We start from the raw sequence: 25,861 nt of genomic DNA on the forward strand, positions 1-25,861 counted from the left end.
GGTTAATTGCTGCTGATTAGGACTCTTGCTCTTTGATAATAGTGTTACTGCTTTTTTGTGAGTTTGTCTTTGTATGTGAGGTTTATAGTTGTATATTGTTTTATTTGATGTACATGACTATATATCTTTCTTGTGCTCTGCTCAGAATTGTAGATGGTGCGGACTAGAAATGTTATAAATAAATGCCTGCTTGGAAGCAGGTGTAAATATTAGTGTGTAAAATAAAAGCATAAATCACAACTCTGGCTGCTCTCCACTCAAGCTCCTCCCCTGAAAATGCGTACTCTAAAGTCACATAGAGGTACATACCTAAATATACCACCCATACTTATATCAATGAGGTCATTTTTAAGAGGCTTTTATGACCATTTAGATGCACAAGGACTTTATGATCTTCCAATATAATATGAGATGCCAGCAGTGGCACTTCTCATATTTCACATATAGGCTCTATACTTGTGTAATTAATTGCATTTAATGTTAAAAAAAAACACAACCTTCAGGTTTCAGTGAAATGGCCAAGCTACAATTGTGTTTTGAGTCAATAAGATCTGTAAAAGACTGTGAATAAGGCACATTGGCCAACTGATCAATCTGAATGTCTGAATACCCTGTGTAGTAATATAATATATATTTGTTATTTTTCACAGGTAAATGGATTGCTTTTCAACTTGCCTTTCAGCATTAATAATGGCCAAATCAACATACACAAAGAGGGCTGGAATGCTGTTGTTGAAATGGACTTTGGTACAACAGTCACCTTTGACTGGTTGAGCTCTCTTACCTTAACACTGCCCAGCTCTTATTCTGGGGCAGTTTGTGGTCTCTGTGGCAACTTCAATGGAAACAATCAAGATGATCTCCTTCTGAAAAACGGAAGCTCAGCACCAAATCTATCCATCTTTGGTGAGAGCTGGAAAGAAAGGCACATCCAAGGATGTGGGAATGATGAGAACCCCAAGTGTCCAGACTTGGATGCAGTAGAGCACCATCAGCGAGGGAGCAACACTGACTGTGGAATTCTTCTGGATCAGAATGGCCCCTTCAGAGAATGCCACAGCAAGCTGGACCCAGAAGGCTACTTTAAAGATTGTGTTTATGACTCTTGCTTCTACAAGGGCCAGCAACATATCATCTGTAAAGTCATTGAGGCCTTCACTGCACATTGTCAGGAAGTCAATGCCACTGTACATTCTTGGAGACAGGACAACTTCTGCCGTAAGTGTTCTCATCTTTTTCCATGGTGTCACCAATACCCTTTTTCTTCCTGACTTTATCCACATAGCCAGGGCCACTGTTAGACATTTTGGGACCCAGGGCAGAAATTGTATGTGTGTGTGTGTGGGGGGGGGGGGGGGGGGGGGGGCAAAACCAGCAGGTAGGCTGCAATTTCTTCCACCTTGAGCAAGTTTGGAATCCCCTTTTCCATGGAGTCCCAGGATATTTGCCCAATTTGCAGCCCCTTAAGCTGTCCCTGCTCATATCTACACAACTAAGAATCTTCTTGATTGTCCCATATGTCCTTGAATTGTATTACTTTCTTATCAACCAGTACATCTGATAGAAAGTTGTTTCATGTGCCAACTGCCATACCTGTGAAAAAATACTTTCCTACTTTACTCCCGAGTCTACTGCTTTTCATTCTTTGGACATTGCACCCTATTAGCTGCTATTTCATTTGCTATAGAGATAATCCATATTTACTGATACATGCTTATATTCTGCAGCAGCCTTTAAGTTCAGTGCAGATTACATCAATCAAAAGACTTCAGACTGACCTGAAGAAATTACTTAAGAACATAAGAGTAGCCATATTGGGTCATACCAATGGTCCATCTAGCCCAGTAACCTGTTTCCAACTGTGGCCAAATACCAAAAGAAAGCACCAAGAGCCTTCACATACATTAAAAAGTTACTTTAATCACACAATTTCGATAGCAATCTTTAAAAAAGGGACCCGACATGGGCCGAGTTTCGGTGCACAGCACCTGCGTCAAGGGTCATAAGAGTTACAATATCAAATATGTGCAGTGGCGAGGCTTTCTCCTCCACACATGTATTATAATCAGGGCTTTTTTTGAGGGGGTACTTGGGGGTACTGAGTACCGGCACCTTTTCCGTTGTCTGCTAAAATTGACCCATGGAACCCAAGTTTTAATGAAAGAGCTCAGGCTCTACACACCAATTCTGTCTTGTCATAGATTCTATGACTGGTTGCAGGCGGCCTGGCTATTATAGGGTAGGTCCCTCAGTGATTACCCCACTCCTGAAGGGTGGCCTAGCATTTGAGTACCAGCACCTTTTTTGCTAGAAAAACAACACTGATTATAATGGAAGTGCTGTCCCTTAGTGTTAGGGTCAAACAGCCAAAACCAACAGTGGCCAAGCCAGGTCACAAGTTTCTGGCAGAAACCCAAATCCTGGTAACACTCCATGCTAGCAATCCCAGGGCAAGCAGTTGCTTCCCCATGTCTATAGCAGACTGTGGACTTTTCCTCCAGGAACTTGTCCAAACCTTTTTAAACCCAGATACACTAACTGCTGTTACTACATCTTCCGGTAAAGAGTTCTAGAGCTTAACTATTTGTTTTAAAATTATTTCCATTCAACTTCCTTGAGTGTCCCCAAGTCTTTGTACTTTCGGAATGAGTAAAAAATCGATTTACTTCTACTCGTTCTACACCATTCAGGATTTTGTAGACCTCAATCATATCTCCGTCTCTTTTCCAAGCTGAAGAGCCCTAACCTCGTTAGCCTTTCCTCATATGAGAGGAGTTACATCCCCTTTATCATTTTGGTCATTCTTCTTTGAACATTTTCTAATTCCGCTATAAATTTTTTGAGATATGGAGTGATACAGAGGCATTATAGTATTTTCTGTCTTATTCACCATCCCTTTCCTAATAATTCCTAGCATCTTGTTTGCTTTTTTGGCCGCCACCACATACTGAGCAGAAGATTTCAGCATATTATCTACAACAACACCTAGATATTTTCTTGGTTGCTGACCCCCAAGGTGGACTCTAGCATCAGGTAACTATGATTTGGATTATTCTTTCCAATGTGCATCACCTTACATTTGTTCACATTAAATTTCATCTGTCATTTAGATGCCCAGTCTTCCAATTTCCTAAGGTCTTCCTGCAATATTTCACAGTAAGCAAGTAATATAACAACCTTGAATAGTTTTTTGTCATCTGCAAATTTAATCACCTCACTCATCATTGCAACTTCCATATCATTTATAAATATGTTAAATAGCACCAGTTCCCATTGAGGTGGTGGTAGGGGCTCCCACACTAACCCAGTGTTAGTGGGGCAGCATACAGCACTGCCCGATTACTGCTGGGTACACCAGGAACAGCACCTGGCTGGATAAATGGTACTTAGCCAGCTCTTTGAACACCAACTAGTCCTTAATACTGATAAGACCGTGGTCTGTTGGTTCTCCAGTTCCGCAGCCCCCGCCCCCTGCCTCTCCTAGTTCACTTTTTGGAAAATTGATCTCTCCCATTTCACATTGTTGCTATCTGGGAGTAATTCTTTGCTCCACTTTATCACTTTTGCCACACATCTCATACTTATCCAAGCTTTCCTTCTTTACCTTTCAACAGTTACTGACTATTCGTCATCTCTTTGACACCGATAGTTCCATGCATTTCTTCTTTCTTTTTCATCTGGTTTTCTTCTTATCTCTCCTATCGTACTTTTAGCTTATACTCTGGTGGATTCTCCTCTACTTCTATCCCACTATCAGTTGGTGTTTCTCAAGGATTTGTCCTGGGACCTCTTCTTTTCTCTATCTATACTTCTTCCCTTGGTACTCTGATCTCATCCCATGGTTTTCAGTATCACCTTTACACTGATGACTTCCATATCTACCTCTTCACACCAGAAATTTCAGCAGGAATCCAGGCCAAAAGTATCAGCCTGCCCTTTCTGACATTACTGTCTGAATGTCTCACCGCCATCTGAAACTAAACATGACCAAGACTAAGCTTCTTATCTTTCCCCCCTAAACCAACTTCTCCTCTTCCCCCATTCTCTGTCTCTGTGGATAACACTCTCATCCTTCCTGTCTCATCAGCTCGTAACCTTGGGGTCATCTTCGACTCCTCTCTCTCCTTATCTGTACATATTCAACAGACTGCTAAAACCTGTCATTTCTTTCTCTATAACATCACCAAAATTTGTCCTTTCCTTTCTGAGCACACTACCAGAACCCTTATCCACACTATAACCTCTTGCTTAGACTATAGCAACTTGCTTCTCACAGGTCTCCCACTAAGCCATCTCTCTCCCTTTCAATCTGTTCAAAATTCTGCTGCACAACTTATATTCCGACAGTGTTGCAATGCTCATATTAGCCCTCTCACTTCATTGGCTCCCTATCCATTTCCGCATACAGTTCAAACTCCTCTTATTGACTTACAAGCAGTGGCATACCAAGGGGGGGCGGTGGGGGCAGTCCGTCCCGGGTGCACGCCGCTGGGGGGGTGCCGCGCACCTGGGGGCTCTTCGTTTTCATGCTTCCTTTGCCCCGGAACAGAAGAGCCGGCAGGCGTGCACCTGGGGGGGGGTTCTTTCGCCGGAGGATCGGGAATTCTTTTGCCGGGGGGGGGGGGGCGTCGCGCTGTTCCGGGGGGGGGGGGGTGCTGCACCCGGGGGGCGGGGCGCATTGGCGATCCGCCCCGGGTGTCAGCCCTCCTAGGAATGCCACTGCTTACAAGTGCATTCACTCTGCAGCTCCTCAGTACCTCTCCACTCTCATCTCTCCCTACACTCCTCCCCGGGAACTCCGTTCACTGGGAAAATCTCTCTTATCTGCACCCATCTCTTCCACTGCTAATTCCAGACTCTGTTCCTTTTATCTTGCTGCATCATACACCTGGAATAGACTTCCTGATCCAGTATGTCTACACTGCCCCAACTTGACATTTCGTTCTTTAGATTGTAAGCTCCTTTGAGCAGGGACCGTCCTTCTTTGCTTATTTTGTACAGCGCTGCGTAACCCTAGTAGCGCTCTAGAAATGTTAAGTAGTAGTAGTAGTAGTATGTCAAGCTCCATCTCTGGCCGTCTTCAAATCTAGGCTAAAAGCCCACCTTTTTGATGCTGTTTTTAACTTCTAAACTTTACTCATTTGTTCAGTACCCATGCTTTATCATTCCCACCTTAATAATTCCCTTATCCCTTATTTGTCCTGTTTGTCTGTCCTTATTAGATTGTAAGCTCTGTTGAGCAGGGACTGTCTCTTCATGTCCAGTGTACAGTGCAGCGTACGTCTAGTAGCGCTATAGAAATAAAAATAATAAGTAGTAGTAGTGCCTCACGTCTTGACTACTGTAATATCATTTATTCGAGCCTACCTTGATCTGTTCTTAAGAAGTTACAGACTTTACAAAACACCGCCATTAGATTACTATACCATGCCCACCGTTCTGATCACACATCCCTTCTATTAAAACAGCACCACTGGCATCCAGTGCAATATCAGATCACTTACAAAGTTACCCTGCTGACTTTTAAGGCTTTTAGGCTAGGCTCCTCTGATTATCTCTCCTGCCTAACCATAGGCGGTCAGTGGCCCAACTGTTTGGGGAGGCTAATGGGGGCGGAGTTAGGGGTGGGGCCAGGGGCGGAGCTTACATCCATAATTGTCTGACAACACACAGAAAAAAAATAAGTAAAAATTATAATAGTCACAATTAATACCTTTTATTAAATTTAGATATTAGATATACATCATATGTCGAATAAAGTGGTTGCTCAAGGCATATACTAACCATAATCACTCAACTGCAAAACACTATGCACAACTTTGTGCAAAAACACACTCAGAACCTTACTGTACCATAAATATTACACTGGGCAAAACCTAATACACCAATATACCACCCATACGGAAAATGCAGACCGTCAACAATATAAAACAAGGGATCATGTCACAATTCTCATGTCATGTACAGCCACAAAACATCCTTTTAGGGTGGAAATTGACAATGAGCTCCTTTTATTAACAACCAGATAGAGATAACAGTTTTCAAATTTCAAAAATAAACAATATATAGGAAAACCAAAAGCATTAGGGGCTTATAGCCCATTTAGTTATGTTTAAACAAAAGAGTCAGAGTCAGCACCTACCTCTCTTGAAATCCAACGTGCTCTGCGTGCCACAATTTCCTCTTGAATTATTATGGTATGGGTTTTGGAGATGCCGACTGAATGGGGCCCTCTCGATGTGGTTAGGGTGCCAGGTTATCTTCGGGCCTGTTAAGGCCATTTCGGGAAGGTGATCCGAGGACCGGAGTGCGGGAGGAGCGCCAGAAGGAAGGAGCGCTGCAAGAGGGAATGCGGGAGGAAGCGGCATCGCTGTTTTGGGCTTTGGAGGGGTTCGGGTAGGGACAAGGTTGCTGGGCTGCTGGTGGTAAAGGAGCTGCGGGGAGCAGTGCTAATTTTTCCAGGGCCGGCGTTTGAAGCGTCCGTGCGTCGTCGGTTCGGGCCATTTCTGTGAGGAAGTGGTGACCGGGACGAGGTGACGCCAGAAGGGAGGAGCGTTGAAAGAGAGCCGCTGCAGGGGGCAGCACCGAGTTTTTCGGGGCTTGGAAGCGCAGGTAATCGTTGGGCCGATTCATCTGGATGAGCCAGGAGATTTGGAGGCAGAGCGTGTCGGGCCGGCGTTGCATCGGGGAATCAGACTGCTGCAGCGGCTGGGGAGGCTTAGCCTCCTCAAGCCTCCTCAAGCCTCTTATACCGGGCACCTATGAGCCTAACTATTCCCTATGCTCCCTGCTAGGGTCCTTCATTCCACAAACGACCACCGTCTTGTTCTACCAAGCCCTATCCAGATAAGTGCTGCTGAATATCTATGGTTAGCCCCTGACAAGCAATTTAAATGGCCATTTAAATCGCTTTGAATATCGACCCCATAATGAAAACCTTATGATACAGCTGACTTTCAATAGGGAAAATATCATTCTTGTAATCCTATAAACATAGTGGCCCTTTTACTAAACAATGGAAAAATCTGCAGCTACTGCATCTTAACCTAGGACTTTACTGCATAGTAGCTACAAATTTAACATGACACAGGTCGTGCATTAATATCCACATTAATGCAAGGTACTTGCTCCCAGTTAAGGTGGAAACACTTATGGGCTGTTGATCAGAAGCAAACACAGGCGCTAGAGGCTATTAGTGCCATACTAGCACCTGCGTTTGCTACCGCCCCAAGATCAGAGCCCCCGAACACATGAAACAATGCGCTTGCGGGCTCTGAACGCAACTAGCATGCAAATGCATGCAAAACAGGGCTCTTAGCGCAAGTAGCATGCAAATGCATGCTAAACCTATTTATCCCCAATGATCAGCGACCAGTGCACCAAAGATTGGCTCGCTGGCTGTGGCAAACCCTATGCCAGCTCGGAGCTGGCGTTAAGGTTTGCAGACCATTGGGGAGGAATGGCAAGTCCTGTCCAGCATGCATTTGCATGCTAGAAGGCCCCCATTCCTCCCAATGCCATTTGGATGCCTAGTTTTCCTGCAACTTTTCACAGTCCACATGTATTTTAACAACCTTGAATAGTTTTGTGCCATCTGCAAATTTACCCCCATTTACTATGCCACTAGTTGATGCCATGCACTAATGCTAACACAGCCCATTTACTTTGAATGGGCTGTGTTGGCATTGCCACACAGCTTAGTAAGCAGGGGGGATAATCACCTCACTTGCCGTTCCAATTTCCAGATCATTTATAAATATGTTAAATAGCACCAATTCCAGTACAGATCTCTGGGGCACTCCACTATTCACCCTCCTTCATTGACAGAAATGGCTATTTATTTTATTTAAATGTTTATTTACCGCATAGACCTAAGTGGTTTACAGTTTATCTTACCACATCATCACTTTGTATTTGTTTACACCGGAGTCTGTAACACCTCTCCAGTTCTATGTAAGCCACATTGAGCCTACAAGCAGGTGGGAAAATGTGGGATATAAATGTAACAAATAAATAAAATTTTTTACAGGTACTGGGTCTGCCCCTTGTGGGCTCAGAATGTAAATAGTACATTGTACTACTGTTTTACCTGGGGCAAAAGAGGGTTAAGTGACATGCCCAGGGTCACATGGAGCTGCAGAGGTAATTGAACCTGGTTCCTCAGGATCTCAAACCACTACTGATTATCTGGCAGGAGCAGAAATGGAACCCAGTTCCCCAGGTCCGCAACCCACTACACTAACCATTAGGCCATTCCTCCACTCCACCTTCTGTTTTCTGTCCAATAACCAATTCCTAATCCATAACAGAACATTGCCTCCCATCCCATGACTCATTAATTTCCTCAGAAGTCTCTTATGAGGAACTTTGTCAAAAACGTTCTGGAAATCTAGATACACTTCATCAACCGGCTCACCTTTATCCATATGTTTAATCATGCCTTCAAAGGAATGAAGCAAGTTGGCCAGACAAGACTTCCCTTGGCTGAATCCATTGTCACGTTTCCCAAAAGCAGGAACTCGGTTTGTGAGCCCTTGTTCACTCCATCCATCTATTCTACTCGCTGCCACTCAGAGTTGCAGTCATTTACCGCCCCCCTGATAAGTCCCTCCCCTCCTTCCTTACCGACTTCGATGCATGGCTCTCCGTCTTTCTTGAACCCTCATCCCCGTCCCTCATTCTTGGAGACTTTAACATACACGCTGAGGACCCATCAGACTCTTATGCTTCTCAGTTCCTCGCTCTGACATCCTCCTTCGACCTCCAGCTGAGTTCCACCACCCCTACTCACCAAACTGGACATTGTCTTGACCTCGTCTTCTCCTCTACCTGCTCACCCTCCAACTTCTGCGCCTCAGCTCTTCCTCTCTCAGATCATCACCTGATCACCTTCACACTTCACCACCCTCCCCCTCAGACCCGCCCTACACTAACTACTTCTTTCAGGAATCTCCAGGCCGTTGACCCTTCCACCTTATCCTCCAGTATCTCTAATCTCCTCCCCTCCATCATGTCCTCCGACTCTGTCGACAAGGCTGTCTCTGCTTACAATGCCACTCTCTCATCTGCTCTGGATACCCTTGCACCATCCATCCCCCATCCCACAAGGCGTACTAATCCCCAGCCCTGGCTGACCCCCTGCATCCGATACCTTCGCTCCTGCACCCGGTCTGCAGAGCGCCTCTGGAGGAAATCTCGCACCCATACCGACTTCATTCATTACAAATTCATGCTATCCTCCTTCCAGTCCTCCCTATTCCTTGCCAAACAGGACTATTACACCCAATTAACTAATTCCCTCAGCTCCAACTCTCGACGTCTCTTCGCCACCCTTAACTCCCTCCTTAATCCGCTCCCCCCCCCCCCCCCCCACTCTCTCCTCAAACTCTGGCTGACTACTTCCACGATTACAAAAGATCAACCTCGAATTTACTACCAAACCACCTCCTCCTCCTCACCCTCTAACCCACTCCCTCAACCAACCAACTCAGGCCTCCTTTTCCTCTTTCCCTAATATCACCGAAGAGGAAACTGCCCACCTTCTTTCCACCTCAAAATGCACTACCTGTTCCTCTGACCCAATCCCCACCAACTTATTTAACACCATCTCTCCTACTGTCACCCCCTCCATCTGTCATATCCTCAACCTCTCTCTCTACACTGCAACCGTCACGGACACCTTCAAGCATGCTGTAGTCACACCTCTCCTCAAAAAACCTTCACTTGACCCTACCTGCCCCGCCAACTATCGCCCCATCTCCCTCATACCCTTCCTCTCCAAGATATTTGAACGTGCCGTTCACAGCCGCTGCCTCGATTTTCTCTCCTCTCATGCCATCCTCGATCCGCTTCAATCTGGTTTTCGCCCTCTACACTCGACAGAAACGGCACTCACCAAAGTCTGTAATGACCTGTTCCTTGCCAAATCCAAAGGTCATTACTCCATCCTCATCCTCCTCGACCTATCCGCCGCATTTGACACTGTCAATCACAATTTACTCCTTGCCACACTATCTTCATTTGGGTTCCAGGGCTCTGTCCTCTCCTGGTTCTCCTCTTATCTCTCCCACCGTACCTTCAGAGTAAATTCTCATGGATCTTCCTCCACCCCCATCCCGCTCTTTGTTGGAGTTCCTCTGGGATCTGTCCTTGGACCCCTTCTTTTTTCAATCTACACCTCTTCCTTGGGCTCGCTGATCTTATCTCATGGCTTCCAATATCATCTCTATGCTGACGACACCCAACTTTATCTCTCCACACCAGACATCACTGCGGAAACCCAGGCCAAAGTATTGGCCTGCTTATCGGACATTGCTGCCTTGGTGTCCAACTGCCACCTGAAACTGAACATGTCCAAGACAGAGCTTATTATCTTTCCACCCAAACCCACATCTCCTCTCCCCCCACTCTCTATCTCAGTTGATGGCACTCTCATCCTCCCCGTCTCATCTGCCCGCAACCTTGGAGTCATCTTCGACTCTTCCCTCTCCTTCTCTGCACATATCTAGCAGATAGCCAAGATCTGTCGCTTCTTTCTCTACAACATCAGCAAAATTCGCCCTTTCCTCTCTGAGCACACCACCCGAACGCTCGCCCACTCTCTTATTACCTCTCGCCTTGACTATTGCAACCTACTCCTCACTGGCCTCCCACTTAGCCACCTATTCCCCCTTCAATCCATTCAGAACTCTGCTGCACGTCTTATCTTCCGCCTGGACCGATATGCTCATATCACCCCTCTCCTCAAGTCACTTCACTGGCTTCCAATCAGGTACCGCATACAGTTCAAACTTCTCCTACTAACTTGCAAATGCACTCAATCTGCAGCCCCTCACTACCTCTCTACCCTTATCTCCCCCTACGCTCCTACCCGAAACCTCCGCTCACAGGACAAATCCCTCCTCTCTGCTCCCTTCTCCACCATCGCCAACTCCAGGCTCCGCCCTTTCTGCCTTGCCTCTCCCTATGCTTGGAACAAACTCCCTGAGCCCATACGCCAAGCCCTCTCCCTGCCCATCTTCAAATCCTTACTCAAAGCCCATCTCTTCAATGTCACCTTCGGCACCTAATCATTTTACCTCTATCCAGGAAATCTAGACTGCCCCAATTGACTGTCTGCACATGTTGTTCATTTGATTGTAAGCTGACTGCACATGTTGTCTTTTAGATTGTAAGCTCCTTTGAGCAGGGACTGTCCTTCTTTAATAAACTGTACAGCGCTGCATAACCCTAGTAGCGCTTTAGAAATGTTAAGTAGTAGTAGTAGTAGACTTGTTGCCTAAGATGGCCGCCAACAAGGTGGTCACGGAGCTACTGCTCCAGTGAACCCCGATCAAAATCCAGCTCTGATCGGGACCGCACAGCTACCTAGCCGCAAACGAGAGGTGCCGCTGGGCACGAGACGCCTTCGGGGTGTACAGTGAGCCATCGGAGCGAGTGATCCGGCACTGGGGCTCGACTGCGGCTCCAGCCCCCCCCCTTGTGGCCGAGACGCGGCCCTTGGTGAGGTTGATCCCCCACCAGCCCGAGCGGAAAACCTTGCTTGTGGACCGCTGGGCGAACACCTCCTCTGCCAGACACACACGAGGGCTGCGGCTTAGTACACGACTCCGGCAAGAACAGCCCGACACGAGGTCTCGCTAATAGCCCCAGCCTGGGGATTGGGCCGTGGGCCACTGCGGCTGACCGCTGGCATGGATTCCTTTCCACTTAGAGGCACACCATCACCAACCAAGCGGGTGTCGTCAGGAGCCAGACCAGCCTCCGTGGAACGCGAAAGGTGCTGGCTGGATGAAAACGAGGCAGAAAGTGAACAACGCTATGAGGAGCACCGCACACGTGACTGCGGAGTGAAAACGCTGGACACAGCACCACCAGCCAAACGGGTACCGCCAGGAACCAGACTAGCCTCCGCGGAACACGAGAGGTGCTGGCTGGATGAAGAAGGGGCAGAGAGAGAACAACACTGTGAGGAGCGAAAATGCCGGATACTTTCTATGCATCTTATAGTGTTTTACTGAACTGTAGTAACCACCCACACTGCTGACTTTGATAGTAATATACTGAACTGTTTTATTGTCTTATCGGCTGGGGAACGCTACAACCGATGACTGCCGATCGGAGACACTCACGGAGACTAACTGCCTCTCACCGTAGACGAACTACATGGGAACCCAGGACCACGTGGTGAAGGCCAAAAAAAATAACTACTAAAAAACTACTAAAATTAACCGCTTGCTTTGCCTCACTGCATGCACCGATGTCAGCTAGGATTTACAGCTTCATACTCTGCTTTGGTAGCATTAAATAGAAGGTAAAGAGCTGCTATGCCACAATAGCACCACTTTCTGTTATGTCCTTCTTTGTTTATTTTGTACAGCGCTGCGTAACCCCAGTAGCGCTCTGGAAATGTTAAGTAGTAGTAGTAGTAGTATTTAATGCAGATGCTTCAAATCTCTTAAATATTGTACATAGAAGGCAACTAAGCTGCTTAGCCAAATAATACTATTTTCTATAATGATTTAATTGCTATTGCCTTGCCTTGATCTAAATACAAGGCAAGTGAACAGCCTTGTTCAATTGTAAAACAAAGAAAAAAATTGTAATTTGCACCGCTACAGCTTTAACCCAGATGTAATTATCTCACTCTGCTTGCTTAAGACCTCCAGACAAATGAGTCACCTTGCACAGTGAGATAATTGGATCAACATATAACGCTCACTGTTATGCTTTAATTGTAAATACAGGCTTTGCTTGCTCTGATTAACCAAGCATGACTAGCATGAAATGTTGCCAAGCTTAAATGCAACTACAGGCTTTGCTTCGCTTTGAATATAAACTTGCAGATTGCTGGCTACAGCGCCTTAAACACTGATATGAATACCAGTAAAACACTCCTAACCATTTTTTGCATCACCCTACTTTCTCACGCAAACACTACCTACGACCCAGACAACAATAACACCATAACCCACAAATTGCACAGCACTCACACACACACAATGCCCACCCTGAAGAGCATCGATAACAAGCCAACCACAATACACCAACTCCACACACAACCTATGAACAATTTAACAAACCAAAAAAGCAATAATCTACCAAAAGAAAAAGCCCACGCTTACGAACACCACCAACAAACAGAGAAAACCAACAACAACATCAAATCCAACCACCGAAGGAACAGACAACTAATAAAAATAAACACATCGAACCCTTTCACAGAACCATACCGCTTAATCCAACTAGGATACATCAACGCAAGATCAGCAGTAAGCAACTCAGTAGATATACTAGACTGGATTACCACAGATAACCTAGACCTTCTTATTATCACAGAAACCTGGTTCCACAGCCCTACAGACCCCGCCATATTAGAGATATGTCCACCAGAATACAAAATTACCCACTGGACAAGAAATGGAAAAAGAGGAGGCGGAATAGCCATAATTTACAAACCTGAATTCACCATCACAACCTTGGGCGAATCCACTTCTCCACAACTTGAAATTGCCTCAACAAGAATCACTCACCCAAACCTACTAGGATACCTCAACGCCATCCTATTTTACAGACCACCAGGAAGATGGCAAGACTCCCAAATGCAACTCATGGACTTCACCTCGCACACATGTATTTCCGCCTCAAACATCCTCATCATAGGAGACATTAACCTACACCTTAAAGACGACACCTCCACAGGCACACGAGAATGCAAAGAATTCTTAAAACTTTGGGATTTGCACGCACCTAACACGCAACCAACACATACAAAAGGACATACACTAGACATCATTACACACAAATTTGACCCAGACTCAAACATACTACTTACTGACACAAGATGGACACCTACACTATGGTCAGACCACCATAAAGCATATGTCTCCCTCAACTGGCGAAAAACACACATAAACACAATCAATAAACATGAACGAACGACATACACCACGAGAGGAAAAATAGACCCCACAACATTCTGGCAACAGGTCTACCAGAATGAATGGTTAACAAATGCTGACACCACTCAATTCCTCCAAGAATGGGATGATATATGCATAACAACATTAGACAAAATCGCCCCAATCCAAATCAGAACATCGCATAGGAAAAAATCAAACCCATGGTTCACCGAAGAGCTGAAAAAACTTAAAACACAAGTCAGGAAACTAGAATGCGCATGGAACAAAAAGAAAGATGAACAAACACTAAATGCCTGGAAACTACTCCGGAGGAAATACAAATATACCATAAAACAGATTAAAAGACTACATTACAAGACAATGATAGGACCCAACTACAAAGACACACACAAACTCTTCTACCTTGTGAATAAATTGCTAGACACCGCACCAGCTACAAACAACAGCAAAGACATACCAGATGTCGACAACCATGCAAAATACTTTAAGGAGAAAATTATACAACTACGACTTAAAATACCCGCCATCACTACTGAATACACCACACTCCTAGACTGTCTAGACCCAGAAGACGGAATTTACCCTGCAGACAGAACATGGACCGAATTCGAATCACTATCAGAAGACCTCATCTCTGAAACACTTAAACGATTTGCTAAATCCTACTGCAAACTAGACAAATGCCCCAACAACCTCATGAAATCAGCCCCTCGACAATTTGTAACAGACCTAACGAACCACGTAAACTTCATGCTACAAAACGGACTCTTCCCAAAGGAAAAGGAAAAATCTTACTCACCCCAATACCCAAAGATACAAAGAAAAGCGCAAGTGAAATAACCAACTATAGACCAGTAGCATCCATACCACTGATAACCAAAATAACCGAAGGGATGGTAACAAAACAACTTACAAATTATTTAAACAAGTTCTCAATACTGCATGATGCCCAATCCGGATTCTGATTGAACCACAGCACAGAAACAGTACTAATCACCCTAATGACTAAATTCAAACAAATGATCGCAACCGGCAACAATATACTTCTCCTACAATTCGACATGTCAAGTGCCTTTGATATGGTTGACCACGGAATTCTATTGCACATACTTGAATACTTCGGCATTGGAGGAAATGGTTCAAGGGGTTCCTAACCCTGCGGTCATATCAAGTTACATCAAACTCAACTACGTCCGCTTCATGGACACCTGAATGTGGAGTACCGCAAGGATCACCCCTCTCACCAACCATCTTCAACATAATGATGATCCCATTGGCAAAACTCCTATCAAATCACAACCTCAACCCATACATATACGCCGACGATGTAACAATATACATCCCGTTCAAACAAGATATCAAAGAAATATCCAATGAAATCAACCAAAGTTTACACATCATGAACACCTGGGCAGATGCATTTCGACTGAAACTAAACGCGGAAAAAACTCAATGCCTAATACTCACCTCCCAATACAACACGAATGAATATACCACCTTAAACACATCAAAACTAAACCTTCCAATCTCAGAAACTTTAAAAATCCTTGGAGTCACTATCGACCGCCATCTAACACTCGAAACCCATGCAAACAACACAACCAAAAAGATGTTCTATTGCATGTGGAAACTGAAAAGAATAAGACAATACTTCCCAAGATCCGTCTTCCACAACCTAGTGCAATCCCTCGTCCTCAGCCATCTGGATTACTGCAATTCGCTATACGCAGGTTGTAAAGAGCAAATACTAAGAAAACTTCAAACAGCCCAGAACACTGCAGCCAGACTCATCTTCGGAAAACCAAAATACGAAAGTGCTAAACCCTTACGAGAGAAGCTGCATTGGCTCCCACTCAAGGAACGCATTACCTTTAAGATATGCACATTAGTCCACAAAATTATCCACGGTGAAGCTCCAGCCTACATGTCCGACTTAATAGACCTACCACCCAGGAACGTTAAAAGATCATCTCGAACTTTTCTTAACCTCCACTTCCCCAACTGCAAAGGCATAAAATACAAGACGCTGCACGCATCAACCTTTTCTTATTTAAGCACGCAATTCTGGAATATACTACCACGCAACTTGAAAACAATCCACGAACTTACCAACTTCCGCAAACTACTGAAGACTCATCTCTTCGATAAAACTTACTGCAAGGAGCAATACACATGAAGTCCACACTCACTATTCCAGAAATACACCAATACATTCTTTTCTGAACTCTAATCCCCCGTAATCCCATCACACTTAAACCTTCACTCACAGAAAATGTTATACCGAATGTTCTTTTGCTAAGGTTTTATCACCCTACCGATTTCCAGTTGTCTCTTTCCATTGTTCTTTTCCTTGACCTTTTCCCTAACGACACCTTGACTTTGTCTCGCTTAACTTCTCACAATGGAATCCATAACTGATTGTAACAAACTGCATTTCCACGATTTACAATGTATTGTAAGCCACACTGAACCCGCAAATAGGTGGGAAAATGTGGGATACAAATGCAATAAATAAATAAATAAATAAATAGTAGTAGTACAGTAGCATTCCCGAAATCTTGCATTTCCTGTGATCCTCGGAATAGCTTGAATGGAGGCCTCCACATCCCAAGTCCTAAGTGTCTGGCCCATATCCTGTTCCCAACGATCCAGAACTACATCTAAAGGCCTAGCTTTAGCTAATTCCCACAAAGCCTTATATATACCAGAAACAGACGTCGAGTGACGCGCTATATTATTAAAAAAACTCCTGAACTCTTGACCCTGTACGCTGACACAACGAGGCTCTCCCCAGCGTCCCCACATATTGCTTAAGTTGGCAATACGCAAAAGTGTCCCCCCCCATCTAACCCCCTCCTGGCCCTTCAGCTCTACCAGCGGCTTCAATTGCCCCTCCAGATTCAATACCTTGTCCAACCCCGTAAGCCCCAATTCCTCCCAATCTACAAAAATGTTATTATCCATCCCAGGCAAAAAGGAGGGGTTCCCCCATAATGATAACAGTTTCGTACACCCTGGGTCTCCTCCCAACCTCTTCACCAAAAAGGCCCAGGCTTCCCTCAGGGGCCTCAACAACCTAGACCTGCGAATCTTATCCGGTATCAAAGGTTGTCTCACCTGCAAAAGGGTGAGCAGATTATACGGTGCAAATAACTCCCTTTCCACCTTCAGGGGAGTAAACTTATTTTTAGATAACAATCAGTCCCGGACATGACATAATAGACAGGCCCAATTATAAGTCTTAAGGTCGGGTAAGCCCAGTCCCCCCTGTGCCCAGGACCCCAATAAAAATTGGTATCGCAGCTTGGGTTTCTTTCTTGCACAACAAAACTTGCTAACTAAACGATTAAATCTACTAAGCTCCTTACCTCTCAAACGTAATGGCAAAGTCTGCAATAGGTACAACCATCTTGGTAGTATTACCATACGCACTAAGCTAATAAGGCCTATAAGAGGAAGCGGCAAAAGCTGCCATTTTTCTAACTGCTCCTCCGTATTCTGTAACATCCGGCTAACATTAAGATCATAAAGATCCAAGGCCCGTATCGTAAGCAACACTCCCAGGTACACGAATGCCCCCCGCGCCCACCTCAAAGGAAAGGCCTCGCCCCAAAGTCGCTCTATTTCCCTAGAGCTTGCTAACGCTTCAGATTTCTCTAGGTTTAATCTCAGTCCAGCAAACTCCCCGTATTCCTGCAGGTTCTCCAAAAGGGCCTCCAACGACGCTCGGGGCTCTGTCAGAACTACCAGCAAATCGTCCGCAAACGCAGCCAACTTGAACCTTTCCGTGCCTAGCGAAACTCCCTGTATGTCCACATTTGTATAAATATCACGAATAAGCGGATCAAGAGATAGAATAAACAAAAGCGGTGACAGGGGGCACCCCTAACGAGTGCCCCTGGCAATAACAAATTCCTTTGAGAACTGATCATTCACCATGACTCGCGCCCTGGAATTTGCATAAAGGGCCTTAGTCGCTTCCATAAACCAGCCCCCCATACCATAGGCCTCCATCGTGCTAAACAAGAAGTTCCAAGACACTCTATCGAATGCCTTCTCGGCATCGAAACTTATCAGCAAGGCCGGACTCTTTTCCTCAGCCACCACCTCCAACGCTGCTAAAATTTTCCTTATATTCTTACTCACCGCACGCCCCTTCACAAATCCAACCTGCGCCTCATGAATCACTGAGGGTAGCACCCTGCCCAGGCGATGTGCCAAGATTTTTGCAAACATCTTTACCTCGTGATTAATAAGCGAGATAGGTCTGTAAGACGCTGGCAAATTGGGGTCCCGACCTGGTTTGGCCAACACTATAAGCTGGGCCAGGTTTAAATGTTCAGGTAACTTGCCGTCCCTCACCCACCTATTAAACACTGCCGCCAGGGATGGGGCTATATCTTCCCCTAGAATCTTATAAAATTCTGCACGAAGATCATCCGGCCCCGGGGCTTTACATAAGATGGACAATTTTAATGACAGGTTACAAATCACTAACAGCAGATCAGCAATTTCATGTTTGAGTATTTTCAGTACCCTTGGATGCTTGCCATCCTGCCCAGGTGATTTACTACTGTTTAATTTGTCGATTTGGCTCAGCACATCTTCCAGGTTCCATAAAATTCAGTTACTCCACATCATCAGCCTTGAAAACCATTCCAGTTAGTTTCTGGCTCGGTTGTTATTCCTGGATATTCAATGGTGGGAGCCACACATGCCATAACATTGAATATCTGGGCTTAGTTTAGCTTGTGGCCAGATGCAGCTTACTAGCCACTTATTGCCAGAAGCTGAATATTGGCCCCATACTCAAAAATAAACCGAAAGGATGAATTAATGCAAACCCATCATATCATTTCAAAATCTGATATGTTAATATCTTTGTAGACTAAAGTAATGGATCCAAAATGTTGAGAATGGCTGATTTTTCATGCCATGGATCCATAAGAAGTCTGCAAAAGCTATACGTTGAATTTCTGTAACTTAAAAAAAAAATTTTTCACATAAAAAGATGTTTTTTTTTTCTAACAGAAGTCATTAAAAACCTCAATTTTTGTTTTTATTGACTTTAGTCACCTTTCCCAGAGATACATATATAACAAAGCAGGCCCCCAGCAACACAACCATTCTTACTCCTGCTGTATCCATGATATTCATGGCCCTTTTACTAAACAGCATTAAGTGCTAATATGGGAAAAAAAAGTTTACCCAGTGGCGTAACAAGGGGGGGGGGGGGGGGGGGGGGGCGGTCCGCCCCGGGTGCACGCCGCTGGGGGGGTGCCGCAGCGCGCGCCTGTCTGCTCCCAGTTCGCTACGATTGCTAAATTCTCTCGTTCGCTGCAGCAGCTCCCTCCTTCTGCCCCGGAACAGGTTACTTCCTGTTCCGGGGCAGAGGGAGGGAGCTGCAGCGAACGACAGAATTTAGTGAGCGTAGCGAACTGGGAGCAGACAGGCGCGCGCTGCGGCACCCCCCCAGCGGCGTGCACCCAGGGGGTTGTCATTTCGCGTGGGGGGGGCGCATCGGCGATCCGCCCCGGGTGCCATTGAGGCTAGGAACGCCACTGAGTTTACCACTAAACATATTAATATGTTTTGTAGTAATTTGCCTGTCAGTACGCAATAGTTGCAAGCTATTTTTTTTTTTACATTTTCTCATGAGGGACGTGTCATGGGCAGGAAATAGGTATGGAAGAAGCTAGCGCATTCCCATTAGTGGATGTTAACTGAATAATTCTGACTTAACATAGGACTACTTAGCACCTCCTAAATAGGAGGCAGTAAGTGCTACCATATTAAGGGGTCCTTTTACTAGGATGCAGTAAACACTAATGCATGCTTACTGCAGTTAAAAAATGCCTTACTGCATGGTGTGCTCAGGCATCCCGTGTAATTTTGGGATTGGTGCACGCTACCCACGTGCAGAAAAATAAAATTAACTTTTTTGCGCTGGGGCAGGTCTGAGGTCAGAAAGTGGGCATGCTTTGTGCTAATCGGTTAGTGCAGCTACATTGCTGTGTGCTAACCAATCCCTTACTGCCTACAAAATAGTTGGTGGTAGGGGCTCATGCACTAATGGCCACATGGTAATGGGAAAATTAGTGCATGGCCATCAATACAGAAAACTGAAAAATTTGCCATTGTACTCCTGTGGAAAATGGCCTTAGTGTGTGGGAATGACCCATGTAAGGATGTGCCAAGGCCATTTTTTACTGCAGTTTGGCAAAAGGACCCCTAATTTTTTTGTAAGTCCCATGTGCTATTGGAAACATTTGTGTGGGAACTGCAAAAAAAAAAACAACAACCCTATTTAAAATAGCCTCAATACTGCTGCATTAAAAATGGGCTTAGCACAAAGTAAAGTCCCGTGTTAGCAAGTGCTAAGCCCAAATTTTGCCGCAGTTTAGTAAAAAGGCCCTTATTTATTTAAAATTCTTATACTCCTGGTTCCCATTTTTCAAAAATGCCCAAAGCAGTATGTAACACTGCAAAAACGTTAAAACATAACAAACCAAAGAGGCTCTATTACTAAGCAGGCTAAAAAGTGGCTTGTGCTACTTTTAGCATGTGGGTTTCCCACGTGCTGAGGCCACTTTTAGTGTGGCAGTAAAATGGCTGCAATTTCTATTTTCTCTCTTAATGATCACACACTACTTTCCCAATTAGCGTGTGGCCAATAGCACAAGAGTCCTTACCGCCACCTATTTACTAGGCAGTAAGGGCTCCCGTGCTAATAGGGCAGCGTGTGATGATTTACCTGTGCTACCTTATTAGCACAATGCACATCTAATCTCCGCCTCCGAACACGCCTCCTAGCTAAAAAAAATATATATTATATTTTTTAGCATAGGATTAGTATGCACCGATCCCAGAACTACTGTGGGACACCTGAGTGCATCTCACGGTAGTGCCTTTTTAGCGTGCAGTAAGCACACAATAGTGCATACCGCTACTTTTTAAAAGGGCTACTATGGGGGTCTTTTACAAAAGATTAGCACATGCTATCTGCAGCAGAGCCCATAGGAATAAAATGGGTCTTGTGGCAGATAATCAGGCTCATTTTCGAAAAAGATGGATGTCCAAAAAGTGACATAAATCGGTATAATCGAAACCCGATTTTGAACGTCTTTATCGTAAGTCCATCGCAACAACGTCCAAATCTGAAGGGGGCGTATCGGAGGCGTGGTTGAGGCGGGACTTGGGCGTTCCTAACACTTGGACGTCTTTGAGCCATAATGGAAAAAAGCAAAGACATCCAGGACTAAAACTTGGATGTTTTCACCCAGACCTCTTTTTATTATGAATAAGGCACAAAAAGGTGCCCAAAATGACCAGATGACCACTGGAAGAAATCAGGGATGACCTCTCGTTACTCCTCCAGTGGTCACTAACCCCCTCCCACCCTCAAAATGATTTAAAATATTACTTGCTAGCCTCTATTCCAGCCTCAGATGTCATACTCCGGTCCATGACAGCGCATGCGGGTCCCTGGAGTAGTTTAGTAGTAGGCTCAGTGCACTTCAGACAGGTGGACCCAGGCCCATGCCCCCCCCCCCCCTACCTGTTACATTTGTGGAGGAAACAGCGAGCCCTCCAAAACCCACCAGAAACCCTCTGTACCCGTATATAGGTGCCCCCCTTCACCTGTAAGGGCTTTGGTAGTGGTGTACAGTTGGGGGTGGTGGGTTTTTTTTTTTGGGGGGGGGGGTTGGGGGGCTCAACACATAAGGTAAGGGAGCTGTGTACCTGGGAGCATTTTATGAAGTCCACTGCAGTGCCCCCTAGGGTGCCCAATTGCTGTCCTGGCATGTCAGGGGAACCAGTGTACTACAAATGCTGGCTCCTTCGATGTCCAAATGGCTTGAATTTGGACGTTTTAGACTTGAACGTATTTGGTTTCGAAAAATCGATGAAAATCAAAGACTTTCAAATCCAAGGATGTCCATGGTATTTTCGAAAATAAAGATGGACATCCATCTTTTTTCGAAAATGAGCTTCTCCCCATCTCCGAGTTTGGCCATTTTACAAAGACGTCCAAATTCCAACTTATCTTTCAAAAATGCCCCTCAATGTGCGCTAAAAGACCCCCTAAAATAAACTCAACTAAAAACTATAAAAATCTGATGCTCACACATCCCTCCTCTATGCGCTTAATTCACATTAGTAAATTAGGTCCCTTGTTTGTATCAGTAGGGAATGGAGTTCACAGAAACACATAATAGTGATAAGGACCACAAGGCCCAATCTAGCCTCCCAAATAATTTCATAGTGCAGTGCCAAAGGGCCAGTTGATCACAACAGCTAAGGCTTTTCTCTATTTTCATAAATTCTGGGTTTTTAAAAATGTTTGCCTCCATACATTTACCAGGTGTCTGTTCTAAGCATCCACTACCCTCTCCACTGTGGAAAAAACACAGTTCCCCTTGTGTTTGGGATCTGTCAGAAAACACTTTAATAGGAAAGAAAACACATGCAGAGTCTGCTGGAGAACACAGTTTCACCTAACAGCTCAAAATCCTTCCTTCCCCTCCCAGCTCAGCAGAGACGTTATATAGGGGGTCTTTTACTAAACCGCGGTAGCATTTTTAGCTCGCTGTGGAACTCGGTAGTAAAAGCCGAGATGTCCATTAAATTCCTATGGGCATTTTGGCATTTACTGCCAGCAGATTTCCACTGCGAGCTAAAAATGCTACCGCAGCTTAGTAAAAGACCCCCATAGTTTCTTTAGACAAGTATAACTCCTGTGTTTTTTCACTGAGCAGCTCTGTTCCTAAAATGCACTTTTTCTACATTTTTTGCACATGCTTATCAGTGAAAGGCAGGTTGTGATAATAAACTAACAAATTATTTTGTTCTGAAAGAAGACAATTCTCATTTCTTATGTCACAAACTGTGGTTGTTCCATTAGTGCCCCTTCTACACATTATACACAATTCCTTTTAGTACATTTATTTTGGCCAAGCTTTGGCCTCTTAAGTTAGGCCTTTATACCAATGGTTCTTCAAAGCAGTGGAATGAATAGTAACATCAGAAAATATGCCTTTGTGGTATGGAACAATGTTTCTCAATCCAGTTCTTGGGGCATAATGAGCCAGTCAGGTTTTCAAGATATCCACAAGGATTATGCATAAGATAGATCTGCATACCAAGGAGACAATGCAAGCAGATCTATCTCATGCATATTCATTGTGGATATCTTGAAAACCAAACTGGCTAGGTGTGCTCTGAGGACTGGATGGAGAAGCACTGCCCAATACCACAAAGTCATATTTTCTGATGTTACTTTTCATTCCACTGCTTTGAAGCCCTCGTATCACGAACTCTGGTTCTGGAACATTTGATCCATTGTAAAAGGTTTGCTTTTTGTGTAGTTTTTTTTTTTTAAATCTTTGAGATATTTGAATAAATCCTATCCTATCTTCCATTTTACTTTTTGTAGATCTGTTCTTGGCACTACTTTGGTAGCCCTTTTCTGGATGCCTGCACTCTGTCTATTGCAGAGCACACCAAAAGGAAACAGGAACACAAACCAGTCACAGAACAAAACAGCGAAGTGGGCTACAGATGGAACAACCAAGACCATCAAATGTTTCAGAAACATGGGCTATGTTGGGTCCTATAATAAAATCCGTTTCCTTCAACGATTTGGCTCAGTCTGGTTGTCCCATCTGTGGCTCACTTTGCTGTTTTGTTCTGCACTCTGTCTACACCATTTTGCTGGCACAGCCTCCAGAACTTAACACTTTCCTTAAGGGAAGGAAGGGGGGAAGGGGAAATGGGACTTGATATACTGCTTTTCTGTCGTTTTTGTGTACGTCTAGTAGTGCTATAGAAATGATTAGTAGTAGTTTTTGCAACTACATTCAAAGCGGTTTACATATTATATACAGGTACTTATTTGTACCTGGGGCAATGGAGGGTTATGTGAAGTGCCCAGAGTCACAAGGAGCTGCAGTGGGAATCGGGTTTTCTTGAACCCAGCTTTTCCCTTTCAAAATAATCTGCTAACATGTTTTTATGATTGCAGGGGTAGATTGTCCAGCAAACAGCCATTATGGGATTTGCACTCTTGGATGCTTTGCTACCTGCTTCAATTTATCACCTCCACCTGGTTGCTGCTCCCATTGTAAAGAAGGTTGTGCATGTAATGAAGGCTTCATCCTCAGTGGTAACCAGTGTGTTCCTATTTCTCAATGTGGATGTGTCTACAGAGGATTCTACTACAAGATCAATGAGGTGTTCTACCCAAATGAGAACTGCAGCCAGCAATGCACCTGCCATGAAGGTGGAGTTCAGTGTACGGCTATTTCCTGTGGTCCCAATGAAGAGTGTAAAATAGTGGATGGAGTCCAGAAGTGTCAGCCTATTGGTTCTGCCACATGCTTTGCTGCTGGGGACCCGCACTACTATTCCTTTGATGGCCTTGCATTTGACTTTCAAGGCAACTGCATGTACACCCTAGCTAAGACATGCCCTGGGGCCATGGGCATTCCAGCTTTTGAAGTCAATGTGAAAAATGAAAAATGGGGAAATGGAAAAGTATCTCTTACTAGGACAATATCACTTAATGTGTACAAGTATAATCTGATACTGCGGCATGAGAAACCCCAGCATATTGAGGTAAGACCCATTTAACAAATATATAGGGGCTAATTTCAGTTTTTGACACAGGATTTCTGTAGTTTACTGCATTTTAAAGAAACAGCAATGTTGTAACATAGGGCAGGAATTTTAAAAGCCATTTATATGTATAAAGCAAGTGTAGGTGTAGAAATGAATGATAAAGTTGCCAGGGATAAATGTGAGTACCCATATGTATATTGCATCATTTAACACATTTTTACCCACAATGACCAGAAGCATTTCCAGAGGCAGAGTGGGGGTGGAGTTTGGATTTGCCAAAGTGCACACAAATATTCTTGTAAAAGTTGTGTGTACTAAATAGCAGGTGTAATCGTGTGTATCATTTTGTTGTGGTAATTTTCACAGGAAACACTCTTTTCCTTTTAAAATTAAGGTGGGTTGTTCTAAACTGATTCCACAGTTTAAAGTCTATCCAATTATCCTTGATCAATTTCTGGTCATTTTACTCCTCCCCTCTGCTACGCCTACAGTATCCAACTCAGACATGCTCCAACTCTAGTAGTAGCACTCTGATTCCTGCCATCAATGTAGATAGGACATTGCAGACATCCACCACACACTCTGTATAGAAGCATTTACTCTTTCCAGTTTTATATCATGATCCCTTCTCCTTGAGTTCTTCTTTCTAATGGAAAATGATGCCATCTGCTTTATTTTAGCCTGTTTGATATCTGAATGATGATTTGATGATATCTGAACAGTGATTTTCATTTAATTCAGTTTAATGCAATGATTCTTAACCTGAGTGCTTGAGACCCCCAAACTATACCTAGTTTCTAGAGCAGTGGTTATCAACCCAGTTCTTGGGTGACAACAAGCTAGTCAGGTTTTCAGGATACCCACAATGACTATGCATGAGATACATTTGCATACAATAGAGGTAGTGCCTGCAAATGTATCTTATGCATATTCATTTTGGATATCCTAAAAGCCTGAATGGTTCGGTGTGTCTTGAGGACTCGGTTGAGGACCCCTGTTCTAGAATAACTGAAGCATGTAAATGTGTCAGGACCTTGCATCTCATGGATATTGGAGATGTGCTTTCTTTTGATATGAACCAGGAATATCAACTAAATCTCTGATTTTATTTCTTTTCATCCCCTCCCCACTTTACAGCATGCCATCAAAAATTATAAAAAAAACTCCTGCAGGCTTGCCACCAATCCCTACAGCCCCTTGGATGATACTCCCCCTCCCCCACCCCAACTCTATATATCATCCTATCCGTACTCAGCAAAGGGAACATAAACCATCACTACAAAATGGCACTGGCTAACACAAAGCCTGAACCAGGCTTA

General features: G+C 44.4%; 1 protein-coding gene across 3 annotated transcripts in view; it reads left to right on the forward strand.

The window, feature by feature from the left end:
- Positions 1–25,861, forward strand: part of LOC115476928 (IgGFc-binding protein-like) — a 920,282-nt gene that overhangs the window by 119,237 nt on the left and 775,184 nt on the right. For all 3 annotated transcript variants that reach the window (XM_030213515.1, XM_030213514.1, XM_030213517.1), the window contains 2 exons: positions 651–1,218; positions 23,947–24,539. In XM_030213515.1, coding sequence (XP_030069375.1) covers positions 651–1,218; positions 23,947–24,539 — 1,161 coding nt within the window. The remainder of the gene's footprint in view (positions 1–650; positions 1,219–23,946; positions 24,540–25,861) is intronic.

This window comes from Microcaecilia unicolor, chromosome 8, assembly GCF_901765095.1.
Source record: "Microcaecilia unicolor chromosome 8, aMicUni1.1, whole genome shotgun sequence".
Lineage (NCBI taxonomy): Eukaryota > Metazoa > Chordata > Amphibia > Gymnophiona > Siphonopidae > Microcaecilia > Microcaecilia unicolor.